Source organism: Sylvia atricapilla, chromosome Z (assembly GCF_009819655.1).
Source record: "Sylvia atricapilla isolate bSylAtr1 chromosome Z, bSylAtr1.pri, whole genome shotgun sequence".
Lineage (NCBI taxonomy): Eukaryota > Metazoa > Chordata > Aves > Passeriformes > Sylviidae > Sylvia > Sylvia atricapilla.
In genome coordinates, this window is record NC_089174.1 from 8,786,420 (window position 1) to 8,811,135 (window position 24,716).

A 24,716-nucleotide genomic window follows, 5' to 3' on the forward strand; every position below is an offset into this window, starting at 1 on the left:
CCGGTCCCAGTCCCGGCGCTGTCCCAGTCCCAGTCCCGGCGCTGTCCCAGTCCCAGTCCCAGTCCCAGTCCCAGTCCCAGTCCCAGTCCCAGTCCCGGTGCTGCCCCAGTCCCGGTGCTGTCCCAGTCCCAGTCCCGGTGCTGCCCCAGTCCCAGTCCCGGTGCTGCCCCAGTCCCAGTCCCGGTGCTGCCCCAGTCCCAGTCCCAGTCCCAGTCCCGGTGCTGCCCCAGTCCCAGTCCCAGTCCCGGTCCCAGTCCCAGTCCCGGTCCCAGTCCCAGTCCCGGCGCTGCCCCAGTCCCAGTCCCGGTCCCGGTCCCGGGGCGGCCGCGGGGCCGTGAGGGGGCGGGGCCGTGAGGGGGCGGGGCCGTGAGGGGGCGCGGCCGTGAGGGGGCGGGGCCGTGAGGGGGCGGGGCCGTGAGGGGGCGCGGCCGCGGCGGGGCGGGCGGAGGCGCGCGGCGGGGCCGGGCGCGGGGGCTGCCGGGAAGGGCCGTGGGCAGCGGCGGGCGATGGCGGCGGCGCGGGTTCCCCCGCGGCGGCGGCGACGGCGGCTGCGGCGGCTCTGAGCGGGGCGGCGGCGGCGATGCGCGGCGCTCCCGGCGACGATGGAGGACCGGTCGCACAAGGTGCTGCTGGCGCTGGTGATGCTCTTCCTCTTCGCCGTGATCGTGCTGCAGTACGTCTGCCCGGGCACCGAGTGCCAGCTCCTGCGGCTCCGCGCCCTCAGCCCCGCCGCCGCCGCCGACCCGTACCGGGCGGAGGACGAGACGCCGGCGCGTTTCGTTCCCCGTTTCAATTTCTCCGCCGACGACTTGCTGCGGCGGGTGGACTTCAACATCAAGGGGGACGACCTGATCGTGTTCCTGCACATCCAGAAGACGGGCGGCACCACCTTCGGGCGGCACCTGGTCCGCAACATCCAGCTGGAGCAGCCCTGCGAGTGCCGCGCCGGGCAGAAGAAGTGCACCTGCCACCGGCCCGGCAAGCGGGAGACCTGGCTCTTCTCCCGCTTCTCCACCGGCTGGAGCTGCGGGCTGCACGCCGACTGGACCGAGCTCACCAACTGCGTGCCCTCCGTGGTGGACAGCAAGAAGGAGGTGCGGCTCCGGCCCTCCAGGTGAGGCCGTGCCCCGGGGGCTCCCCGCGGACCGCGGTCCGTGCCCGCTCTGCGGCGGCGGCGGGACGGGCGATGGCCGCGGGGCGCAGCCGTGGCGGGGATGCTGCGGCGGGAGGAGGGAGGGGGAGCGCGGTGTGACCCGAGCATCCCGGCGCCTCGGGGAGCCCGGGGCCACCGCGGTGGGTGCAGCGTGCCCCGGGCTCTGCGGGGCGAGCTGGACCTGCCCCGCTCCGCCGGCACGGAGGGGATGGAGGTGATGTCCCGCCGGCTGTCGCGGTTGTGCCCGCTGGTGGGGAGAGGCGGGGGTGATGAGCCCGGTGACACACGAACAGGCCTGGCAGCCCCGCGGCTTGGGGACCCCCGGAGAGGCTCGCCGCCGCGGGGAGAGGGTGCTTCGGCTGCCTGGGAGCTTCCCGGGAGCTTCCCCCAGAGCTTTTCCATCTTTATCTGTACAGAGCTCCTGTAGCTCCAGTGTACGCCAAGAATTAGTCTTGGTTTTGGGAGTGTTGGTGAGCTACTGTATCTTCTTGGTACCTGAAGTTTGGCTTCAGGATGGAGGTGTTGCAAAGTAAAGGTTACTGTTACGGCTGAATTACTTGCAAATATTTGTGTTGTTCTTCAGCCCTAACCTTGACTATTTTGTGCTGGCATTTTGCATTTTTATGGCACTGCTCTCTCTTCATCCTTGGATGTTCCTTGGAAGTTGCCAAATATCCTTACCACAGCAAAGGGGTTGCCTAAAAGTTGCCCCTATCTTTCAGAAGCCCAGCTGGCTTTCTCCCCTGAGCAGTGGGGACCTGCTTCCTCCGCTCTCAGAGCTCTTTGATCACAACCCACCCTCGGTTGTAACAGACTCAGGAGCTTGTCTGTGGCTGTGCATACAGCTCTAACATGTAGCAGAGCTGCTCAGGGTTTCAATGTCTTTTCCCCGTCTTTTGTGGGAAATTAGAAACTAGAGAACACTCCTATTGCACTGTGAGACTAATGGCAGGTCCCTTTACAAAGAGGCTACTGTTATATATCATACTATCTGAAGTCAAGTCTAAGCACAGATTCACTTGAAATACAAAGCAATTTCTTTCTAGAATTCCTTTTATATAGTGTGACACGACACTGCCATCTAGTAGAAAAATGCTTAGCATCATTATGGTCCTGTACCCGAGGAGCAGCTCTTCATCAGACTTGGCTATTGTGATTCCTGCTCTTTTGTCTTCCCTACTGCTTTAAATTTTAATTGTCTAATTTTTGTGACATCCCATTTGCTAACATCAGGACCAATTCCTTGCCCCCTAGGTCTATTAACTTTCCTGTTTCAGGCTGCTGAGCCTTGCAGGCTACATAGTTTATTTTACCTGTCCTATAAACATGTTGTTTGTCAGCAGAAATGTAAATCACATAACATGTGCTCTGTTTTGCTGTACCGCTTCCAGTGATACATGTTTCTCTCTCCCCAGAGATGGGCCTGGCCTGCAAAGCTGTAGCTGTGGGTCAGGAATTTCCTTCCTTTCCCAGAGACAGGTCTGTTTGTGCTTGGTCGTAGTTGTGCCGTCCAGGAAAATGGGAGACTCCTTGTCCTGAACCCACCACCTGAGGGGGAAGGGAACATCAGGCTCGGAGAGCTGGGATTTTGTCTGCAGCTTTTGGCTTTGATTTTTTTTTTTCCATTGTTGAATACCAGACATGCTTTCCTGAGTTGGAATGGAAGCGGTGCCTGTACCTACTCAGGAGTTCAGAGCGATGGCTCCTCATCCTATAAACAATGTACGCTGTCACAGCTGACTTCTGAGAGGCTGCTAGGACTTGTGACTTGGGATTGAAGCCAGGAGAGAGGGAGGAAAATGAAGCTGTGATGATTTTGTGTTATGTAGAGAGGTCCACTCTTTCAGAGCCTTCAAAATGATATTATACTCTTAATAACCTAATTACACAGCTTGCCGAATAGCTACAGTTGTTCTCCAAAAAAATGTCTTGACAAGCAATTATTTGGACTGCAATTTCTAAATGTTTAAAAAATACAGGAAGAGAAGTTCTTGAATGAACAATAGTCCTTTCAAGTCTTTCTGCCCGTTTTAATACCTCGTCTTTAATTTTAGTTTGTGCTCTCAGTTTAGCAGTGGTTCAGCTGACAACTGGTTAATTAGCACCTCTGCCTAATGCCAGTAACACACCAAGTCTAAGCCCTTTCTGGGCAGATAAAAGCTGCTTTCAGAGCAGCAGTAGGTGTGGGATGGGGGAGCCTAAGCTGGGAAGCCGTGCTGGCTCCAGGTGGGGTCAGCCTGGCTATTCCTGAACTGAGGATTTTAAGGGGAAGCCTGACCATCCCAGGCTGTGTGCTGGTGGGAAGGGAAAGAAGTCACGGCCCTGGTGTGCAAATCCTGAGAGAAGGAGAAGCAACTTGAAAGAGTGCAAGGCCAGTTTGGGGAGCATTGTGAGGGCAGGGAGGAGGATTCAATGAGGAGCAAAGAATTTTCTCAAGTGAACCTTCCCTTGCCAAGGGTGGGAATTCCTGCATTTATAGTTGAGATAATTGAAAGGTGAGCCCTGTTGTGAGAGTGATTTGAACTCCTTGGCAGCTGCATCAAGCAGTCTGCAGTTACTGTCTTGAGGCTGTGTAGCCTTGTCTGGAAATACCCAAATGTTCCTTCAAACCTTTTAGCTTGCACCTATGTGTGATTACTTTGCACAGATGTTTGTCTTCTCGGGTGTGGCGAGTCTACTTCTCAGATTGCTGGTTACCTGGGCTGGTATCTAGGGGCCTTTTGTTTTGTATAAAAGTTGAGTCTCTGTTAGTCTGGAGGAAGCTCTGTCCTGGACTGTGCAATAGTCAGCACCAGGTACAGAGCATCTCCGTGGTAGGATGTGATGGGATCAGCCTGGAGGGTGTACACATGAAGAACCTTGCTGCCTGCAGCAGTCATCCTGCAGTATCTGCTCTTAATTCTGTTTGTAGTCTGTCTCTGTTTTCTCTGGGAATTGCAGGTTTGGAGTGCAGATTCCTTCACTGGAGCAGTAGAAATACTCAGGATGACAGTTGTGCTTTAATGCAATCCTGAGGTGGATTTAACAGCATGGTGCTTTCCTGTCTGTGAGCATATAGGTTCCAAAAACTTCCTTTCCTTTCTAATGGTGGTTTGTGCTCATTAGTAAGTAGCAAGCAGGTAAATAAATAGATATTCTCCTTCTTTGGTTCTTTCTTCTCCTGGAGGAACCTGGTTCTCTGGGTGCAGGGGAGGGATTTTTGGGTTTCTCTCCATTTATCCCATTGGAATGCACATTCTATATGATCCTGTTCCACAGGAGAGCTCACCACTGCAGCATCCAGAAATCACAGAAAAAGGGAGGAGGAAGGTATAGGCAAAGTTGATGCTTTCAGTGCTCTGGATCTACCACTCGGGAGGTGGGTGGAATGGGCCGATGGTGGTGGCGGAAAGGAGGGGGTTGTCTCAGCTTCTTGGCACCAGTGGTGAGAAAGGAGCAATGTGCTTTTTCCTAGTCATGAGTGACTGACTTGGGTCACTTGATTGATTGTGGAAGCCTCAAAGCTTTTGGCACACTGAACGGAGGCAGCATCCAAAGTAACTGTGCATCACAGAACTGAGATTTCTCTCAGCTCTGGCTAATTATTATGGGAAGTGTCTACTGAAGTTGTCTATAGCAGTAAATCCAGTGGCACCATTGCAAGAAACAAAAGGCCTTGAGGTTAGACAGGAAACTGTAATGAGGCATAGGAGCAAATACAGGTACCAGCATTCTTAAATGGTGTGATGGCTTTGTCCCCTCGTTGGGTGAAAGATGTGGTTGTGGTTGAAGGTCGGGCTGTAATTGATGTTCCTCCTGGGTAGCGTTAAAGGAAGGAGATGTTCCCTGTTGAAAGGAGAATGAGCTTGTAGAACTGCCTCTGGAGCCAGAAAGTCTTGAGATTGGAAGAAACTTCATTCTGCTAGTACAAGCCTGTTGGACCAGCCTGGTGCCTGCTGGCTTTTGGGAGGCCTGATGTTGGCACCAGGTTGTGGTGTGGGGCAGAAGCTGCTGGCAATGCATGGGTGTTCTTATCTTGTCCCTGTGTGTTAGTGCAACCCTTCCAAGTTGAGTCTCACAAAAATCTGAAAAAAGAAGGTTAAAACATTTCCTAGCAAACTGGAAACACAGTGTGTGTGTCTCTGTTGACTGAACAGATTAATCCACATGCTCTTGAAAATATGGAGTCATCTACTCTGAGGTCTGCAGTACTGGGTCTGACTGAGGTGGGGTTAGTTTAGATTTTAGTTTTCCCCACAGAGTTTTTGTCATGGTGCTCTGTGTAGGAAGTTACAAAGGTATTGGTAACAATTTCCCAGTAAACTGCTGTGGTGAGGAGGAAAACTGTCATGTAGCACTGGCAGGGAGAGAAAAGTCATTTGTAGGTTTGGTTCTTAGCAGCTGTTGTGTGCCTCTCCCTATGGCAGAGGTATTATATAGCTGTGCAAGTGGATGAACTCTGTTTCACCTGTGGTGGTGGAAGTTGGGGAATAATTAAGCCCCATACATCAGCACCTTGTTAGCAGAAGAGATGCATTGGGGTTCCTGTGGCACCCCAAGGCTTTGGGTAGATAATGCAGGCTAGGGCAGGAGGTGGACAGTTTAAAACCTTTGGATCTGGTGGAGCAGACACCATTTCCAAGGATGGAGTCCCACAATGGTGCTGCTTTCAGGGTGAAGCCTGGGGGGCTGCGTAGGGAGAGAGGGGACCAGCACAGTTGAGCTGGAGGCTGTGAGCAAGCAGATGGGGTGACCTGCTGTGACTTGGGCTCTGGCCAGAGGGTGCCTGCCTGCCCTTGAAATATACATCACTGAAAAACTGGGCAACAATTATAAAGCAAAAAACCCCCAAAAAACAACCAAACAAAAACCCTACCAAAAAACACAAACCATCAAACCAAAAAAACCTCCCAAAACCCACAAAAAACCCCACCAAAAACCCCAAAACAACAACAACTAAAAAACCCACCAAAAACCAGAGCTTTTGCAGAGATGCCGCCAGGCCTGAGTGGCTCTGAGCTGCTTCACTGATCAGCAAGATTTCCTAATGACCCTGCTTGTTTCAGCCTGTGGTTGCAGGGTGGGATTTGCATTTAATACTACCTTGCCACCCACAAACGTGCACCTCCAGCAGCTGAATTTTCCAGCATGGCACCTGTTGGGACCAAAGCAGTAGGAGCAGTGGACCAGCCTACAGAGTGAAAAAGGAGTTTTGAGGGGAAGGGCAAGGGATTATTTTCATAAATACAAGTGTCTCCTTTACCTAATCCCATTACAAGGCCTAACCTTGAAAGGCCTTGGTTATAAACTTCAGTTCATGGGTTTTTTAGGTTTGGAATATAGGACGTGTAAAGCTCTCTAAATTGGTATTGCTGGTTTTGCAGATAAAATGTTGGACTTCTTAAAGGGATTAAAAAATAATTTTTTCATATTAGGTGTCTTCAATTCTCCTCTAAGTCTTTAATGAAGTGCAAATTGACTTTAAGTTATTTGGAAGTATATGATTCCTACTGCCTTTTACTTTAAATTTGGAGAATTTCTTGTGGGTAGAGAGAAGGCATTAATTGCAGAAATAAACCACAGTAGAGCAAGACATGAGGCACAGGTGTAATACCTTGATTTGTTTATTCCATATGTTATCTGAGTTGGTCTTCCCTAAAGAAGACAGTGGAAATTTGAGTGCTGTAGCATGGTGCTGTTGTACTAAGACATGATTACTTTTTATTAAAAGGGTACATTTCTGCTAATTTTCCTTTTGAAATTTATAAATTTCAAATTAAACTATAAATGTATGTTTCAGCTGTATTAAAATAGACACAGATTGTGCCTTGTGATCCCTCTTGATGACTTTATAACCTTTAATAAAGGTTATCAAAGGCGTTTGGAAATCAGGCATTACCAATAAGTTATTTTTATTAAAAGACAGATTTTTAAGTTTAGCAAGTCAAGCGTTGGTTCTGAGACGTATTAACTGAGATTAATTTGTGCTTCATTTATTTAATCTGAATTGTCAGGAATCATGTTCTCTACTGATGTAAATGTCGGCAAAAAGGACTTATTAGTAGATTTGATTGCTTTTTAAATTTAACTAGCAGAGATGCACTGGCATGCCTAAGAGAATTGGTCTGTTTCTGTGAACAGTTCAGTGCGTAATGAATCACTTCAATGTACTTTTCTGAAGGAAAGCAGAGCAATTTAAATGTGCAATGCATTGATTTACCTCAAATGGATTAGACCTCTGTGTGCAATCCTTTGCATTAATTTACTTTCTCCAGAACTGTAATAATAAAGGCAGCATTTCTGTATGGCATTGGCCCAAATTAGCTCACGTAACTTGCTAGAAAGCAAAAATAATTAATGTGTGGCTGAAAATGGGATGTTGTAATTGGTGTTTCTGAGAAGACACAGCCTTTGGGAAGTGCAGCAGAATCCAGGTTGCCTCTGGAAGCCATGCTAAGGGCAGGACAACTGGGCTGGATGGAATCCATGTCGAATGAAACTCATGTCAAAGGTTTTCTTGACATTTTTATGAAAAAGAAAAAAAAGTATTTGTGATTTGGTGCTACTCTTAAGAGATTTTGGTGACGTGGACAGGTTTATCTTCTTTAAATTACCGAAGAAATAATAAGAAGACTTGTAACTCCAGCATATTCAGCTTATTTTACTCCTGCAGTAACTTTTCTCTTCTCCTCCCATAAGCTCAACCTTCTCAGCAGCCAAGTGGCCAGGGTGCAAAACTCTGGGTAATTCCTTATTTAACCACTTTGGTGCAGCAATGGTGCCTGGGCTTTGTTTCACTCTGCAGGGATTACTGTGGACGAGCAGCCCTCAGCCATTTTTGGAATTACCCTTGTAGGCTCCTTACATACTTGTGAGGATTAATCTTCCTTTCCCTTCTCGATCAGTTAATTCCCACTGCTGGATAGCTGCCTGCCCAGACGTAAATACGCAGGGAAGCAAAGCAGTGGAGCATCCATCCCCAGCTGCTGCCTTTGTCCCTTGGGAGCCTGGTTCCTTGCTCCCAGTTTGGGGCTGAATTCTCACCCGAGCAGCACCTGAGTCTTAGCATCTTGGATGGAAGCAAAGCTGTCCAGGACAGGAGATGTGGGACTCTCCTTTCCTATGGGATGATGGAGGCAGCATGGTGACTGGGGTGGGGCAAAAATGCTGTTCCTGCCATACCTCCTCCTCCTCTTCTTCCTTGGCAGCTGGCAAGCGTGGATTATTGTTTGTGATTGACTTGCTGGTGCTGGCAATTGTACATTGTGTTCTGGGACTAATAGGGTAGCACCGAATTATTCAGGCGTTATTGAAACGAATCACATTTGTGATGAGTAATAAGTAGGAGACTTTGGTATTTATGAATAATTAACATGGTAAAGTTTTTCTTAGACGTGAAGAAATGATTTAATTTGTACTGTGAGCACTCTCTAAAATTAATGAAAGATAATTGCATTTGCTAATGTGAGACTAAGAAGCCAAAGCAATCTATTCTTTTCGTTTAAGTTCATATTGCTGATGTAAACAGCCAATGTAGAATTCCTTTAATATGTTTTCTTTGGGTGGAACCTGTGTTTAGCATCGAGTGGGGTGGGTGTTGTGGAAATAGAAAATCTAAACACTTAATTTGCTGTTGCCTTTTCCATCCACTCCCATATTTCTGGGTGGATGGTGGATATATGCATATAACAGGATAATATTTTGAATAAGTGGCAATTAGGACCAGCTTTTTTCTTCTTCCTTGACTTCAGCCTTCTTTCTCAGCTGTTCATGCTTTTAAAGACAGAATCCATTTAAGCTATTATATACAGCTTTGAGTGAAATCTCTTCTTTTTTAGTCTGAAAAAAATCATTAGTCTTTAGAGGGCTATAAATCATAAGATCCATTAGGGGTGAGACTCAAATCGTGTTACTTCTTGCTTTTCAGCTGCTTATCCAACTCTGAAGGAGCCAAACTTTTGATGTAATATAACTAAATATATGCAGCTACGAGGGAGATAATCTTGTGGCATAAATGATTTTGCACATCTCCATAAAGGCATGAAGAAGAGTATGCCTTTCATGAGATCCTTGTAGCAAATGCTCCTAATTTCCCATAATCAGAAGTATTGTGCAGTTTTGATGCTCTTAGAGGTCCAAGTAGCTGGAAGATCAATTCTGCCATAACTCCATTTTTCCTGGCGAAGTTAAAACATTGCAGGGCTCCAGCAATGGCAGTCTGCTCATTCAGTGCAGTGTTTGAACTGTAAGATCCTTCGGCAGATGCCCAAATCGAGTGACTAAAACATTCTCTGCCACTGATTGTTTCCTCCAGCCTTCCTTGGGTTCAGAGAAAAGCAACTATTTTGGCCCCCCTGTTATACAAAACAATGTTTCCTTGGTCAGAGCCAGAGAAGCTGCTTTTGAGAGTTTCTTTTTCAGGGTAACTGAGGGGAGAGCATTTCCTTTTGCCTGTGGGAAAATTAGTCCCTGGAGCAATCCCAAGCCATTCTGAGGTTGCAAGTTTTTTTTGTTGTGGGTTCAGAGAAAGTTATTTGGAATAAGCTTGTGTCCTTCTTAAGCAAAACCTCCTAGATACTAACTTTATTGTTTTGTTTTTTTTTTTTTTTTTTTCCCCCAGCAGTTAATTCATCTTGATAATCAAGGTGCTGTGGGGGTTCTCCTCCCCGTGGAGGACTTAAATGGGGCTGGAGGTAGGAGGAGGTGTCTGTTCCTGCAGCATTTCCAGAAGAACAGCAGGTTTTGTTCCTCCCGGAACTCATTCCACCAACTGTAGAAGAGGAGGAAGATGGCTGTGTGGCTTCTGCCTTTCACAGAGCTGTTTCTTTTTTTTTGTGGGGGGTGTTGGATCTAATCAGAGCAGTTGGTAGCACAGAGAAGGGAGAAGACAAAAGTGCTCAAGGAAGTGTCAGACACAACAGGATGTGCTTACTGGATGGAGCTGAGTGACTTGCAGAAACATAAATGGCATAAATTAGTCTTTAACACCTTTAATTCTTGCTTGCTGCAAGTCAGTCTTGCTTGTAAGAGAAAAAGCTTGTTGTTGGCATGGTCACCCCATTTTCTCTTTTCCTAGGTGCACATCTTTAGCCAAAACTTCAGTAGGTTTGGTTTTTTTTTTACTTTGGTGATTTCCAGTAGCTTTAGGTCTTTAGGTCAATAAAATGTGGGGTAGAATTTTTGCTTTCAAATGCAGCTGATGATAAGGGTCAGTTGTTTAGCTTTCAGGCGCCATGTTGCTGCTGGAGTCTGTGTGCTTAATTCTGGTCTGCATGAAAGAAAAGTGGTACATAAACATGAGAGTGGGATTTGAGAAGCCAGGATATTATACCTGGGATGAGTCCTGTCTTCATCACCTAGTCTGTCATCTCCTCTCAGCCACTGCCTTGTCTGTAATTCAGCTCTCTGCATAATGCTATATTTCCATCTGCACATAGTACAGAGGATTGCTGGATTTCCTAGCATATAGCTTTGCTGCCTATGTGTGACTAGTCCTAGTTAGAGGCACTGGAAATATTTGTTTGTCTTCAGTCTGAATTTAGGGAAGCTGTAGTGTTGAAATATAAAACCAATGTGCTGTAGTGACAGATGACTGCAGCCTGCTATGTATGTGCTGATGTCCAGGGAGGGTTGTGGTGTTCCTTGCCTTCTGAGGAAGGTAAGAGGGAAGCTCCCTGTCCACGTGTCTGCTGGTATGGGGTCACACCACTCAGTTCTTTTAGGCCAGACATCTTGCATGATCTTGTTTTCACCCCTTGTCACGGATGAAGCAGTGTACAACTTTGGTCTTTAGAAGGAATAACTTAGGAAGATCCTAAGCCTGCTACAGTTGTCCTAAAGTAAGATCTAATCATGTTGTAAAGGTGTGTTTGTGATTCTGGTGCTCTGACTGAAAGGTGTGAAAAAAGCCAGGACCTGCCCTCCAAACAGAAGACTTCGGGTGTCTGACACCAGATGTCCTGACCAAAGTCAGCATGAATGAAACTGTTGTGCTTTAAGCTGTTGCTTTTATGGTGGCTGTCAAGGCTGCAGCTGCTCTGAGTGGAGGGGACTAGGCCATCGAAGGCAGTGGTAGCAGAGACCTAGAAGAAACTTCAGTTCCTTGATATGAGACTTCCTTCAAAAGTCAATTCCTTGTATATCTTAAACTCTGTTTATTTGCAAAAGTATCCTGTATTGCCATTTGAGTCAGTCCTACTTCAGATAGACCCCAGGTGAGCCCATAAACATAACTAATAGATTTTGCAAAATAGGGTTATGAAAGCCTTTTTTCATCCCGTTTCGAAAGAAGAGGCAGAAAACAAATGAAAAGAGTAGTTGCACCTGCAGCTGCTTTTCCTGAGATGAGCCAGCCTTCTACTGGCTCACTTTCCATGCTGATAGTTGCATTTTGGATGTCAGCAGTGTTCTGGATTGGAATACAAGCACTCTCAGAATTTTATGGATAGAGACAACTTCCTTACTGAGTTAGATTTATGGGGTAGTGCTGATAATACCTGCTGGAGATTGGAGCTCACAGTTGGCTAGCAGTGATGCGGAACAGCTGAACAAGAGGGCAGTGGCTAGGGCTGAGTTTTGACTGGGGAACAGTTCTGCAAGCTGCTTTATCCCCCAGTATTTTGTGGTGTAGTTAACGTGCAAGAAAAAATTGCAGTTTTACTAGAAATACAGTCAGCAGAAAATACTGCTCAGGAAATGTGTTAGCACTGCCCTGTGTTTTGAATTACTGAGCTATTTTGTTGCTTGCGAGGATGAAAGTATGTTAATAACTATCCTTGTCTGTGAGCATGGCTAATTGCATGTGGCCTGGGGTTTGTTACAATACAGCTTTTGGAAAAATCTGCCATAAATAGTTTTAAATTTATTTATTGGGACATTTAACTGAAGGCACGTAATGGTGCTGATATTTCTGGAGATGGGATCAGAAGGAGGTTGTGCATCACTAGGTTTAAGAGGCACACAAACTATCTCTTGTCAAACCTGAACTCTGTTGTGTTAACCAAAGTACTTAGATTGCTTAAGCATAGACTCAAAGTGTTAAAATTTGTTGCTCAGGGCTTTGCAGAATAGGGATCAGTAACGTCAGCACATTTTGTTGCCCTGGAGTGGCAAAGTTTTGTACGCTGCAGACTTGGGGTTCTGTGTGGCTTTGCTTGTGTGTGGGATGCCAGCTTTCCCCTGCTGAAGTTCTTGCTATCTTATACCTTGGAGCTGGTCAGTGCTGCAGCTGTGTGTCACGAAGACGAGCAGAGGGTGCAGAGTCTAGAGACTTGCTGAGACAAGTGAAAGTTGAGATTCCCTGTTACAGGACCCAAAGATCTGGGGAGCAGCTTGGGTAAGTTGATGCATCCATGTGATGATGTCCATCCTGGCTGGTGTACTGGCCTTGGGTTGGGGACCTGGAGAAGCAAAAGCAGCAGCTATTTCAGGCTCTGTCAAACAGCCAGACCTCTGCAGGAGGAGGCTGTAGGAAGAGATGCCTTTCCTGGGCAGGTTTGTTTGAGGGTATAGGCGAAAATGGGAGTTTTAGATCTCTTTTCCATCAGCATCTGAAAGGGCACACTAAAAATGCCAACTCTGTCTGACCTGAATCCAGACCTCCCGTCAGCCAATCCTTTTTATAAAATTGGTCAGTGTATCAGGCAGCCTAGGGAAAAAAAACACAGAAAGGACTTAAGAATAACTGAGCTTATGGTGAGATAAAAATTTCTCAGAGCCTGGATTATGGAAGGATCGGGTTATTTGTAAAATATATAAGCAGATTCTCTGGCTGGGCTGCAGAGGCTCAGCAGTTGTGCTGGGGGATTTGATTGTGTCCTTGGCCCATCCTGCTGCTCTCCCAGGTACAGCTGAGTCTGGAAATGGAGATTTAAGGCTGATGACAGCTTGTGTATTAAATGTTACAAATTAACCATACTTAGGAAATTGCAATTATAGGCTTTTTTAAGAAATCTGAGGCTCTTTTGTTTCTTCTCTGAAGGGTTGGTTTTGCTGTTCCCATTATGCTATGTTATTTTTCTGGAATTAGCAGGACATTTTTGCTTCTGCTTTTCGTCATGTATTATCTGATTTCAGGAAGGTGAATTGCTTCCTGCAATAAACCTCTGTAATCATAGAAGAGTTATGAGTATAAAGTGCAGTATCATACTTTTTTTTTTTTCCCTTACAGTAAAAATATTTAATGTCTTATAAAAGGTCCATCAAGATAAGTAATATTTTGATCTCTTTACTCGTGTGATTAAAGCTCTTTTAAAGGATATTTGTGTGTGTCAGTATATATTGGAGTCCCAGTACTTTTAGTTGTTTATAACGGGGGTTAGGTTGGTTAAACCTGAGGTCTGTCATCTCATGATGATGGGCACTCAAGCTGAAATCTGATCATCGAGAGAAGGTAACACAATCTGCTCTTTTTTGGCAGCAGGTTTTACTGTGACTTGCATGTATTTGTCTTCCCAACAACCTTAGTGAGAACAGCTTTGGGGTGGGAACCTCATCTCCTCCCACCAAACACTTAGCAGACAGAAATCACTGGACACACGAGCATTTACAACTGGCTTGCCTATCTAGGACTTCATCTTTTAAGGCATGGCTAATAATTTGGATTACCACGGAGGACTGACAGTTTCCTTTGGAAAGGGAAAGCAGGCATCTGGATACAATAGGAAGGCAGGAATTGCAGGTCTGGGCTGCCAGAAGTCAGTCCCTTTTTGTATTTGTGGAGGTTTGTGTTGGGCTCTATTACAGGACTTGGGAGATACGTTTTCTTTAGGATTTAGGTTACTGTAGGATTTACAGAAGCTGAAGAGTACATTGTGTCCCAAGGGCATGACCTGTGCTAGAGTAAGTGATCCTAAAGTCTGCAGTGTGATAGCTGCTGGGAGCCAGTCTTGGACATTTGGAGAAGTGAGGAGCAGAAGACAGACTTTTTAGCTCATGTGGATGACATCCTTTTATTTGCAAGTGTTTTTTCTTCTTTGCTTGAGCAGCTGAGATAAAACATCCCTTTCTGTTAAGGACAAAAGCAAAACCCTTCACTTCAATGCAGGTAGCAGGACCGGGATATGCTGCAATCACTTGGCTTTGATCCTTGGTTGTGGTGTAGGAGTGCACAGTACAGTTCAGGAAAGTGTAGTGGTGAAGTGTTTTTAAGTCCCTGGTTTAGACTGACGCCTGTGTTGCTGGCCCAGAGTAAGATGAGATCACTCCAGGCTGCAAGTGCTGTCCAGGTCTTCGGGGTCACCTGCAGCAGTCACATCTCAGCCACCTCTTCCTCACTGCCTGTTCCCCCTCCCAGGTGCCCGCCAGGCAGGGAGACAGAAGGAGAATTTTCTGGGAGGACTGTCAAAAAGTGGTCTGTTCCCCTCCCTGCTTGAAGACTGGGATTCTCTCATGGCCTTTTATTTTCTACACAGCTTTTGTGTTAAATGAGCAGCCTTTTTGCAAGCTCCACTGCTCCTTCAGCTGGGAGCAGGGTTTCTGCCTAGCAGAGGTTTTGTGGTAAAATTTATTGTGCTGTACTTGAACACTAACCTGAGTGGGTTTTCCTCTTCTCTCCTTAAACAATCTTTTTTTTTTTTTTTTTTTTCATTAATGGAAAATTTCAGCTTGTTCTCTGCTTAAACACAGTTCAAGCTTTTCCAGGAAAATAGAATGAATCAGTAATGCTTCCCTCTTTTGCTTCTTGTATGCTTAGCTAATTGTATTATTTTTATTGTGGTTTTGATTGCATAAAGGCCTTTTTCTGGCATAATTTTCTGCATAAGAGAGTGCAGACAAGATCTCTAAGGTGATGCCTTTCCCTCAGGAGCTGTATTACCCCCAGACCTTCAGAATTTGGAAATCAAAGCTTTAGGAAGATGCTGAATCTGAGCAAGGGCAGACAATTCTTGCAGTATATTTTTCTCCTGTGGACTAAGGGGTTTTCATTCAGATGATGTGCAGGGGTGAGCATCCAGGAGCACAGGATGACTCTGAGCTTACCCTTTGGCAGCTTCCCTCCACAGCTCCCAGGCAGCCTCTTGGTGGTCCTCATTTCCTTTGCTGCCACTCATTCCCCTTGCAGATCCCAGCATTGTCCTAGAGGTTTGTTCTTAATTGTTTCACCTTTCACAGACTGAATGCTCTCTAGATTGATGTCTTGAAGCATGGGTTTAAAAATCAAATAGCAAATGACTGCACTCCAGTGGATGTTATTGCACTAGACATTATGTTTTAGAAGTTGCTGTGGTTAAGTGGAGTATCTCTGGAATTTTGTTTTTATCAAGACATTTATGTTCCCATCTAATTTTTGTGGAGAGTCATTTAGACGTTTTCCAGATTAGAGCATAATGGAACTGCTAGCTATAAATGTTCAGAGGAATCCATTACACATGCTGATTTAGTGGTTAGTCACAATTACTTTGGAGCTACAGTGTCAAATTTAACACCAACCTTCAAAACCACATATTGTGAAATCCGGTCATTGTTCCTATGAGATGTTCCAGCCTCTCTGAGAAGAAAAGGACATTTCGTACAGCAAGATATAAAAGCAATTTGGAGGGGACAGGTTGATGGTGGAGGAACAACTCGGTGCAAGAAGCAAATCAGCAGGCAGCTTTTCCCTGTAGAGTTTTAGCCTTTTTCCTCCTGCTTCGTTGAAGTCCAGAGGATTGGTGGTGGCAGTGGGTTGGTGTGCTTATTTCCATGCATGGGAGGTGCAGGTGGAGGCAGTGACTGATGGAGCTGCAGCAGGACAGTCCCATGTGCTGCAAACCTGTGTCTCCTTCTATTCCACCCACATCCTTCCTGTAGGAAGGAGACAGCAAAGAGCTGTCAAGACCACTTGAGGTCAAGACTGGTATTTCTGTTAAAGGTAGTGGAGATGTTCCTGCAGGTTCTTTGGAGATGAGCTTGTGCAGTTGGACATCCTGAAGCTCTTTGGTTTCTTTGTTGAACAAGGATATATGTTTCTGCAGTGGCTAATTCTAGAGATGCCCACAGGATACCTGAAAATGCTTCACTATCAGTAGTTTAATAGCAATGATATAATAGCACATTTAAAAAGAACATTATTTGGTATTGTTAAGACTTGGCCTTAGTTTGGAGTTTCTCCTTGATACCTGGAGAATGTATTAAAATTCTAGGTTTGTGCAAGCTTGAGAGGGTCAGTACTCTGATCGATAGCTGAGTTTACTAGTAAAGCTTCCTAAACACGTAGAAATTTTTAGCTATTTCAGGTCAGATCCCCCTTCTTACCCATTTCCTGGACATTAGAACGCTTTAAGACCTGTCTAACACACAGATCGTGTAACCCTTTCATTCCCTTGGATTTAGAACATTACTTTTGTTCTTGAGTACAAGGTAAGCTTTTAGAAGAGGCAACATTAGAGGGCTTCAGTGCTGTGTTGAAATTGAGTTTTCTGGGACTTAACAGCAAGGTTGCAGAGAGTTTGAACTACTTGGGGAAGGAGTTTGTACTGGCTGTTACGCCTCTGGCAGCTCATCCTCAGTTTGCCCCTGGAGGCATCCACAGGGCATTGAAAATGTCAAAGCAGATGCTGTGCCCTGGGGTGCTGCCAGGTCTGATCTTGATTTGATCTCTAGAGCTGCCTGGTCTGGCTGCTGTGGAGCCGAAATCTGCAGACTCCCCATTGAGTGTGCCCTGGACTTGGCAGGGGTGGTGCTTTCATGGCCCAACTCACCACTGTTAAAGACAATAGTGCTCAACCCGTTGATTGCATGAAGAGCTCCCTTCCCTGGAGAGGCTGCCTGCCAGGAAAGGAGATAATTCATGCCCTGCATCAGCTCTGTCTTAAATTAGTTGAAGAACAGCATCCGGTTAGCTTTAATGGTAAGAGCTGGGATTTTGCAGTGTCAGCGGTTTTCCATGGGGTTTGTGCTGGGACCACAAAACTCACTGGAGTTGTATGATGGGATGAGAGGTTAAAAGCCAGTGTAATAGCCACAAAATGCTCCAGCCTTACAAAGAAATGTCACTGTATCCTCCTTGGATACTTGTAATTAGAAATTCCTGATTTGCCCAGGCTCTTTGGAGGAGTCTGCTGGGAGGGCAAGCCTGTGAGCTGTGCTTGGCTGCCTGGTTAGGGCATTGTTCATTTTTAGAACTGGGTTTCCAAGTCTTGCTTTAACTGTTATCTTTAGCAATTTGTTGGGCTTCATTTTGGGAATGGGAGAGCACTTTGTGATCTCTGAAGCATTCAAAAGTGCAGCAATGTATGGCAGTGACAGTATGTAAACCAGAACAATAGTATTGCTTTCTAAGTGTATTTTTTAAACTCTGTTTTCTCTCTAAAACTAATTTTTCTGGGCAACTCAACTGAGCATATGTATTATTGCTGACATTTTGTTAAAATCAAATCCAGTACATACAGTTTTTTCCTGTTGCTTTTAGACAACTAATTTCTTTTTTTTTCCCCAGTAGACTGTGTTCATCCTGCTCTCATGACTTTTTTTCCTGTTTAATTGCTTTAGTATTGCATTGAGTTCTGCTTTCACTTTTTAATTGGCAATCGTATTGTGTCCATGGTGAAAGAGAGGGAATTTCACTGTGGAATTGAAGGCAGAGATTTGGACCACTGTGCTTTCACTTAATGAGGAAGGTACTTAGTACTTCTCTTCAAAGTGTACCTATTACAGCAACAAGTGGTGTCTGCTTAAGTGAAGCCTATCAAATATATAATACACACTTAACGCTCTGTAAAGAATAAGAAATGGAGGCATTTGATAGCAACTAACCAAGACTTTGTGCCATGGCACAGCCGAGGAGGAGCCAGTGGTGCCAGTGTCACAGAAGGTATGGGCTGACACAGGTGGTAGGGATGTGGTCAGAGGAGCCTTTGCTTCTCTGGCTCTCGGTGGGTGAGTGAGAAGGGTGAATCCAAGGGGACTCCACCTTGACTGACAAGACAGCTCTATGTCCTCCTCTGTGCTTGTGGGCTTTACATGCCAAGCTGGGCAGCTTCACCTTAGCACTGCAGTAAAATGGTATAATTGAGATTATTTCAGGGTTAGAAATTTCTTCTTTCCTGTGTGTTGAGACACTCCTGATGCCCTTATATTCCTCATGTATGAATGCTTAGTTGCAGCTTTCGTACATTTTCTTTGTAGTGGTTGCTCTGGGAGCCAGCTACAGTCGAAATAGGACTCTACAGTGTAGAGCTAAACCTAATACAGGGCAACAGAGCTGCTGAGACTTCTGGCCGTGGGTCCTGTTTAAACCACCCAGCCAATTTTGTTAGCAGATAAACACTTCAGTTCTGCTGAGTTAGTGTATAAATAGCTTTTGTTACAGCAGTGCAGCCTCTATAAATGCTGTAATGTCTTGTCTGTGAGGGTTCCTGCACTTAATATTTTAGGGTTCTTAGGGTATGGCACAGACTATTATTGATCGTTTCTTGTAGGTGCCTGTAGTTAACATAAAACAGGAAAGTACAACTTGAGTTGTGGGCACTTATTTATAAATATCTTATAGCAGCCAGGAAGCCTTGTAAGGTGTATTTTGTGTCTCTTGGTGTGGGGCTGTGAACTTGGGTCATCCCAGCTCCTGTACCAGGGGTTCAGAGCCAAGCCCTCCAGCCCTGCCACCAGCAAGCACAGTGCACCTGGAGCTCACTGCCTGGGTAAGGAGGCGTGAAGGAACAGCAAAGCAAGTTGTACTTTTGCATAATAACTACCAGTCTCATCCTGCCACCTGCCCAGGCATTGTGGCTTTGAGGTCACATTGATGCAAATATGCTGTGCTGAGTGCTGGGAGAGCATCTTTCCTACTTCTTCACCTTTTTGAAATGCATGCCACATGGTCCTGGAATTCAGCTTAATCAGAGGCAGGAATGTTTGTACCAAGATTGGCTGATGTATTTATTTTACCCAGGATTAATTTATAAACTCTATCTCTACCTGGAGAAGTTTGATTAGCATTATAAATCTAACGTGCAATGGATACTGAAGGAACTTGAGCTTTAAAAAAACGGAGATGGGAAATTAGAGAGAGGAATTGGATTTAAATTGCAAGGCTGCCTGTGATCCTGGAGTAGCTGAATAAGGTCATGTTCCCTGAAAAAATGTATCCCATGTGGAATCTACTTGTTTTACTTATTATAGGTGTTCAAAACATGCTTAACTCCAATCCAAACATGCCTTAATGATTTAGAGGTGATAGCAACAATACAACTTTGGTTTTAGTTGCAAAACTACACAATACTTATTTCTTAATGTGACCCATGGAAGTAAATATGTAAATCCCAACAGGCAGGTGTGATTGTGGTTTTCATTTTTGTGATGCATGAGATTTTGAGCCAGCACTGGGGCCTGACAGATGAAACCATGCCCATGTGAACACACACCTATCCTGCATGGCCAGATGTCTTTCAGATTCTTGGTCAAGTTTCTTGTGGCCACCCTGTGAACATTAGTAGAGCTGCTGCTTGTAGGATTTATTTCTACAAAGTCCCTAAGACTGGGATATTCCTCCAAGGGCAGCAAGTGGCTTAGGGGAAAAAAGATCTTTTCCTGAAGAGTGATGACTAGTATTGATACAGTTTATTATTGAAATGGTTTTAAACTGCAGACCAGTTTGAGGGCAGGAGATACTTCTATAGATTAAGATATTTTTTTTTTAGTTTTATTCCCACAGTGTTGCTTCTTGCGGTTGCCTCTAGGATTCAGGAGTCATTGGAGGAGGTCTGATTTTTTGGTTGTTTTGTTTTGTTCGTTTTCCCAGCTGTTCCCCACTACATGTAAATGGGTCTTATAACCTAAACGGACACAGTTGCATGGATGAAAGAAAACAGCTAGAGAGAGAGCGAGGAAGAAGTGAGGAAATATTTCATGAGGCAGTTGAAGTGAATGATTCTGCTGATTGGTGAGGTGGCAGGCAGCCATCTGCTCTGCTCTGCATCCCTTCCAGCTGACCTTAGCTTTGTTCTTGGTGAGTTTCTCCTACAGTCTGTCACTATGGAGAGGGAAGACATTCACCACAAACAGATTCACAGGAGGTCACTCCTTTGTCTCAGACCTTCTCTCTCTATACCAGGTTGCTAAAGCCACCCTCGCATCATCTGTCCTTATCCCAGAGGAAACATTAATGGCCCCACTGTCTCTGTGCTGCTGACGCAGGCGGAGGGTCCTTGAAAGCAAGGCAGTGACAGTGCAGAGCTGGCATTTTCCACTAGGTCTGTTAATTAATTAAGGTCGTATGTCCCAGCTATTAGTTTGGCCATTGCGTTTCTCTATTAAGCAGACAGTGAAATGCCAGGGAAGGAAAGAACAGTTCTCCCTTCCACAGAGCACCACCATGACTCTGCAGTGACGGTCACAGGATGCTGTTGAGCTGTGGGTATGCCAGCCTGATGAAGCATTATTTGCTGCTTCAAATAGGAAAATATGGGTTATGTGGCAAGTAATTCTGCATGCTGGAGTGTTTCCCTGATTTTTCTAAGGGTCTGCTTCAGTGAAGGCTTGCTAGAGGGCGAGGTGTTACTAGCTAAGCTTGCTGAGTGAGTGCTGGCAGAGCTGAGAAGCAGCCTTTAGTATTTTTAAATAAGCAATCATTGCCTCACTTTAAAAAAAAATAAATTCTTTTAATCAAGACCTATTGTTAATGTGGAGGACATTCCAGTGCAGAGTACGTCACCGCTGCAATTGTCTAGACAGGTTACCAGTGTCCCTGTTAAGCAACCTCATTATTTATTTATAGTTATTTATTATAATAAATGTGATTGCCTGCAGTAAGATGCGAACTGCACCGAGTTGTATTTCAGATCTCACAGCTGTGTTGGTTGAATTTTAGAATAAATAAAATGTTCTCAGCCGCAAATAGAGCAGCCTCTTACACTCCGGGGTGTCTCCAGTCGGTGCTGTTCCTGGTAAAGGTACGAGAGGAGGAGATGCTCAGTTTTGGGGAGGGGGAGGTGGCATCCTTCAAGTCCCTGTACACTGCCTGACCTTGGATGATGTCCTTGTGGGGTACAGGAGCTGGTGGAACTTGCTGTCATTTCTGACTTCAGCAGGGCTAGGCTCATACCTCAGGTGCTGCATTTAAACTTCTAAATGTTCTAAATGGAAAATGTCCAGTCTGTACAAGAAAATGGAGATTTTGTGGATTTGGTGTATGTTATCACAGAGAACATGTTCTCTGCTGCAGGCCCATTGTCTATGGTAGAATTACTAAAATTTGCCTCTCGGTGGCTATGGCAAAACTTAGGTGTGGTTTTTCCCCCCTGGAATTTTGTTGTGTGGCAGGAGCTTGCCAGGATCCCAACAGCTTAGGTTTTCTGGAGGAAAAAAGAGGTTTGCAGGTATCTGACTTCTGTCCAAAAGGAATTACTTCCTTTTTGACCATTTACCCAAAATCTGGAGTTCTCTGAGCTATCTAGCCAAGGATGGGAAGTTGTTAGTGAAGCTGGAGATCAACTCAGGACAGAACTGACCAGAGAGAACAGTTTCCTTGATTGTCTTTTCTAGCTGGTGCTCAGCTTAGAAATGGTTTTTGCTCCTTCTCCCCTTGGAGTCTCAGGTCTGCATCCTTCTGGGAGTGCTCTGGCTGCTGTCCTGGTTTTTTAGCATCTTTCAGAAGCTTTCCAAAGCTCTGTATGAATTCCACTAAGTTTTGGGCATGTGCTACATATATATATGCCTGTCCTCTTGGGTGTATTCTAATTACTTCAGCTCCTTGGCTCTAGGGACAATTATTTATCCTAAATAAGGTCTCTCCATCACACCCAAGTGTTTGGTGAGGTGAGGCCCAAGCCATATGCAGAAGATAACCTTGTAGGCTGCCAAACAATGGTGGAAAGCTTTCTCAGTGGTGTATTTTTGGTGAGGTTGGTCTGATGGCAGCATCTGGTCAAAATGGTTGAGCTTGGCTAGATGTGTGTTTTCTTTCCTATAGAACTTAGTTTTATCAAAGTGTGAAATAACATAAAGTTTGGCATTTTATGAAATGACTTGAGGGAATTGGAGTTAGTTGTTCCCTGTAGCATTTAATAAAATACACAAAGGCCAGAAGGAATGAATGATTCACGTCTCGACTGTCAGCTGTGGTGGAATAATGAGGTGAAGCTGGATGCGTGATATAAAAATCTGTTCATCAGCACTGGAACTTGTCAAAACATAATTTCATCTTGTTAATTTTAGTGAGTTATTGACTCAAAAGTAAATCATAAAGATTTGTAGAAGGAGAGCAAAATGGTGTTTTAGAGTGAGGGGTTATTTTTAGCTTGATTTTTTTTTTTTTAAAGGAAGATTTCATAAAACTTCCCGCTGTTATAAAGTTAACATGTTCTTGCTCCAGTAATGCCTTCCTGATTGCAGAATTTGAGGTTTAATCATGCACCATCAAATTCTATTTTCAAATTTAGAGTTAAAACAGTCTTTCAGGCTTAAGTTAACATGCTCACTTTCATTTCAGTGCACATAGTGGCAGATAATTATTGTGTGTGCTGTATTTCTCTCATTAGTAGGTTAGTATTACAGCTTCTGCCAGACCACAAATAATTAAGGGTTACTTCAAGTATGACTTTAAAAAGAAAAAAAAAGAAAAAAAAAAAAAAAAAGAGAAGTAGTTCTGAGGAATCCTACACAGTGAGGTAATGAGTGTCTGCAGCAGAGACCATGTAAATGACTTAATATGCCCAGATCAGCTGATAGTCAAACATAAAACCTGCTCAAGCTCGTTAGCTAATCTCATCCATAGAACCAACTGCCTATTCTTCATGGATGTTAACCCAGTTATACTAACTTTTTAAGGTAAAAAACCCACAAAAGTGGTAAAGCTACATTTGAAAAGGGAATAATAAATGAGCCTTCCTGCTGTAATTAAACAGACTGTTGATTCAACAGACCTGTGATTCAGATACTGCTGTTCACTGTGTTCATCTGGTTCTGTTCAACCACTGCTGTTGACCAGCCACATCCTAAGCAAAAGCTGCTGGGATGGGGACCTCAAAATTTCTACACCAGTGTGCATGCAGCAGATGGATTTGTAAGAGAGGGGAAGAAATAAGCTGGCTGTGGGGAGGATGTACATGGATGGAAGGAGTGCTTACAAAACTGTCTTGTATCAGTGACTTAGATGAGTTTGTGTCTAGGAATAGAAGTAATGCAGCATTTTAGGTCTGGAAATTTCTCTAGGATCCCTGGATGAAAAAGACTCTATTGCTGTGAATTGCTTATAAGTAGTTTTACTGGAGCCCTAATGAAACAGCAAAACGTGAGTGGTTTGGGCTGTTGTTGGGCAGCACAGGTGTGCCATGACCATCCATCCTCCTCCTGTCTCCAGAAACACTGTATAGTAGAAAATGTGTAAGGGCCCAAAAAGTAGTGGGATGTGTAAGAGATAGTGCACATCTTCAAAACTGGCTTGGCTGTCAGGGTCCCTCTGTAATGCAGATATTTTTTTTCAAGTGGTATTTGCTTGGTTTTTTACTGCTAAAAAACAGTGAAGTCTTGGGATCCAGCTGGTCTTCTCATTCTTTTGGAAGGTGCTTCAAGGTATGTGATGTTCTCACCTTCAAAATTCTATCAGTTGGTACAGGAGAGCCCACCAGGACCACCAGGTCTGTTGGCAACATCAGGAGAGACCTAAAGGAGCTAGAGGCTCCTGAAGATACTTTTTTTTATTGAAAGTGTTTTTGTAGAAGAAGCAGAGTTACTTTGCAGATGTTTTTCTTTAACTATATAGAAGATCTTGCTATGGAAGAAAGCTCAGAGGCTGGTTGTTTTGCTTGGCTTGTGGATGATGATGGTGGCTTGGAGGTGGGACTCAGCTCTTCCCAGCAGAACTAGACAGTTAGGAAAGGTAGGAAGGTTTTCCTCTATCTGAAGCCAGACAACTGGTTGAGTAGAAAAGCAGGAATGGAGGACTATATCAATGGAGATGCAGTTGAAATTGCTGGCTAGGAGAAGGATTTTTCTCCTCAGTTCTCTAAGAGTGGATGTAAGCAGGACAAGATTCCATCTCAGAGGTCAAGAAATGTGCTGTAATTGAGTTGTGCAATGAGCTGTCCCTGGGTGGAAGCTGCTACCTGTGGCTGGGTAGAGAAAGGCTGTTGTTTAAATCTTACGCAGAAAGAATCAGCAATCCTTAGATTCAGGCTGGCTGTGAGGATCTCAAGTGATTTGTTAAAAGCACGTTTTGTGGGTGTAGAGATGAGGAGAAGATGGGGAAAACAGCTAGAGAGACAAGTGTGTCCAAGCCTGGGAGGCAAAAGTCTGTGTGGGACAAGGGCAACAAGCAGGTGGAGAGCAGGAAGGTGGGCAGAGGTGAGCTGGGACTCACAGGTACATGGGTACACTGTGGGTACAGTGCAGCTCCCCAGAGCTTTGTATCTCTGCTGACAGAGATGGAGAACTAATGTGTTGCCAAAAGGAACAAAAATCCTAATAGTTTGCCACTGGGTGTGCAGGCTGCTTGTACAAAAAGGTAGAGGAAAGGCAAGTGTTTAACAGTGAGGGTAGTTTGACCCACTGATGGTTTTCTGCTTGTTCCCTCTCACTGGTTTACTGGATTTTAGTAGGACATTAATAAATGACTAAGGTACTGTGATCAATTTACCTCACGGCTATTTGGGAGCTGATTTACCTGGAG

The 24,716-nt window shown here is 45.1% G+C and overlaps 1 protein-coding gene across 1 annotated transcript in view; it reads left to right on the top strand.

The window, feature by feature from the left end:
* The first annotated feature begins 504 nt into the window (after positions 1 to 504).
* Positions 505 to 24,716, top strand: part of HS6ST2 (heparan sulfate 6-O-sulfotransferase 2) — a 128,556-nt gene continuing 104,344 nt past the window's right edge. The window contains exon 1 of the mRNA XM_066338987.1: positions 505 to 1,114. Coding sequence (XP_066195084.1) covers positions 603 to 1,114 — 512 coding nt within the window. The 5' untranslated portion in view covers positions 505 to 602. The remainder of the gene's footprint in view (positions 1,115 to 24,716) is intronic.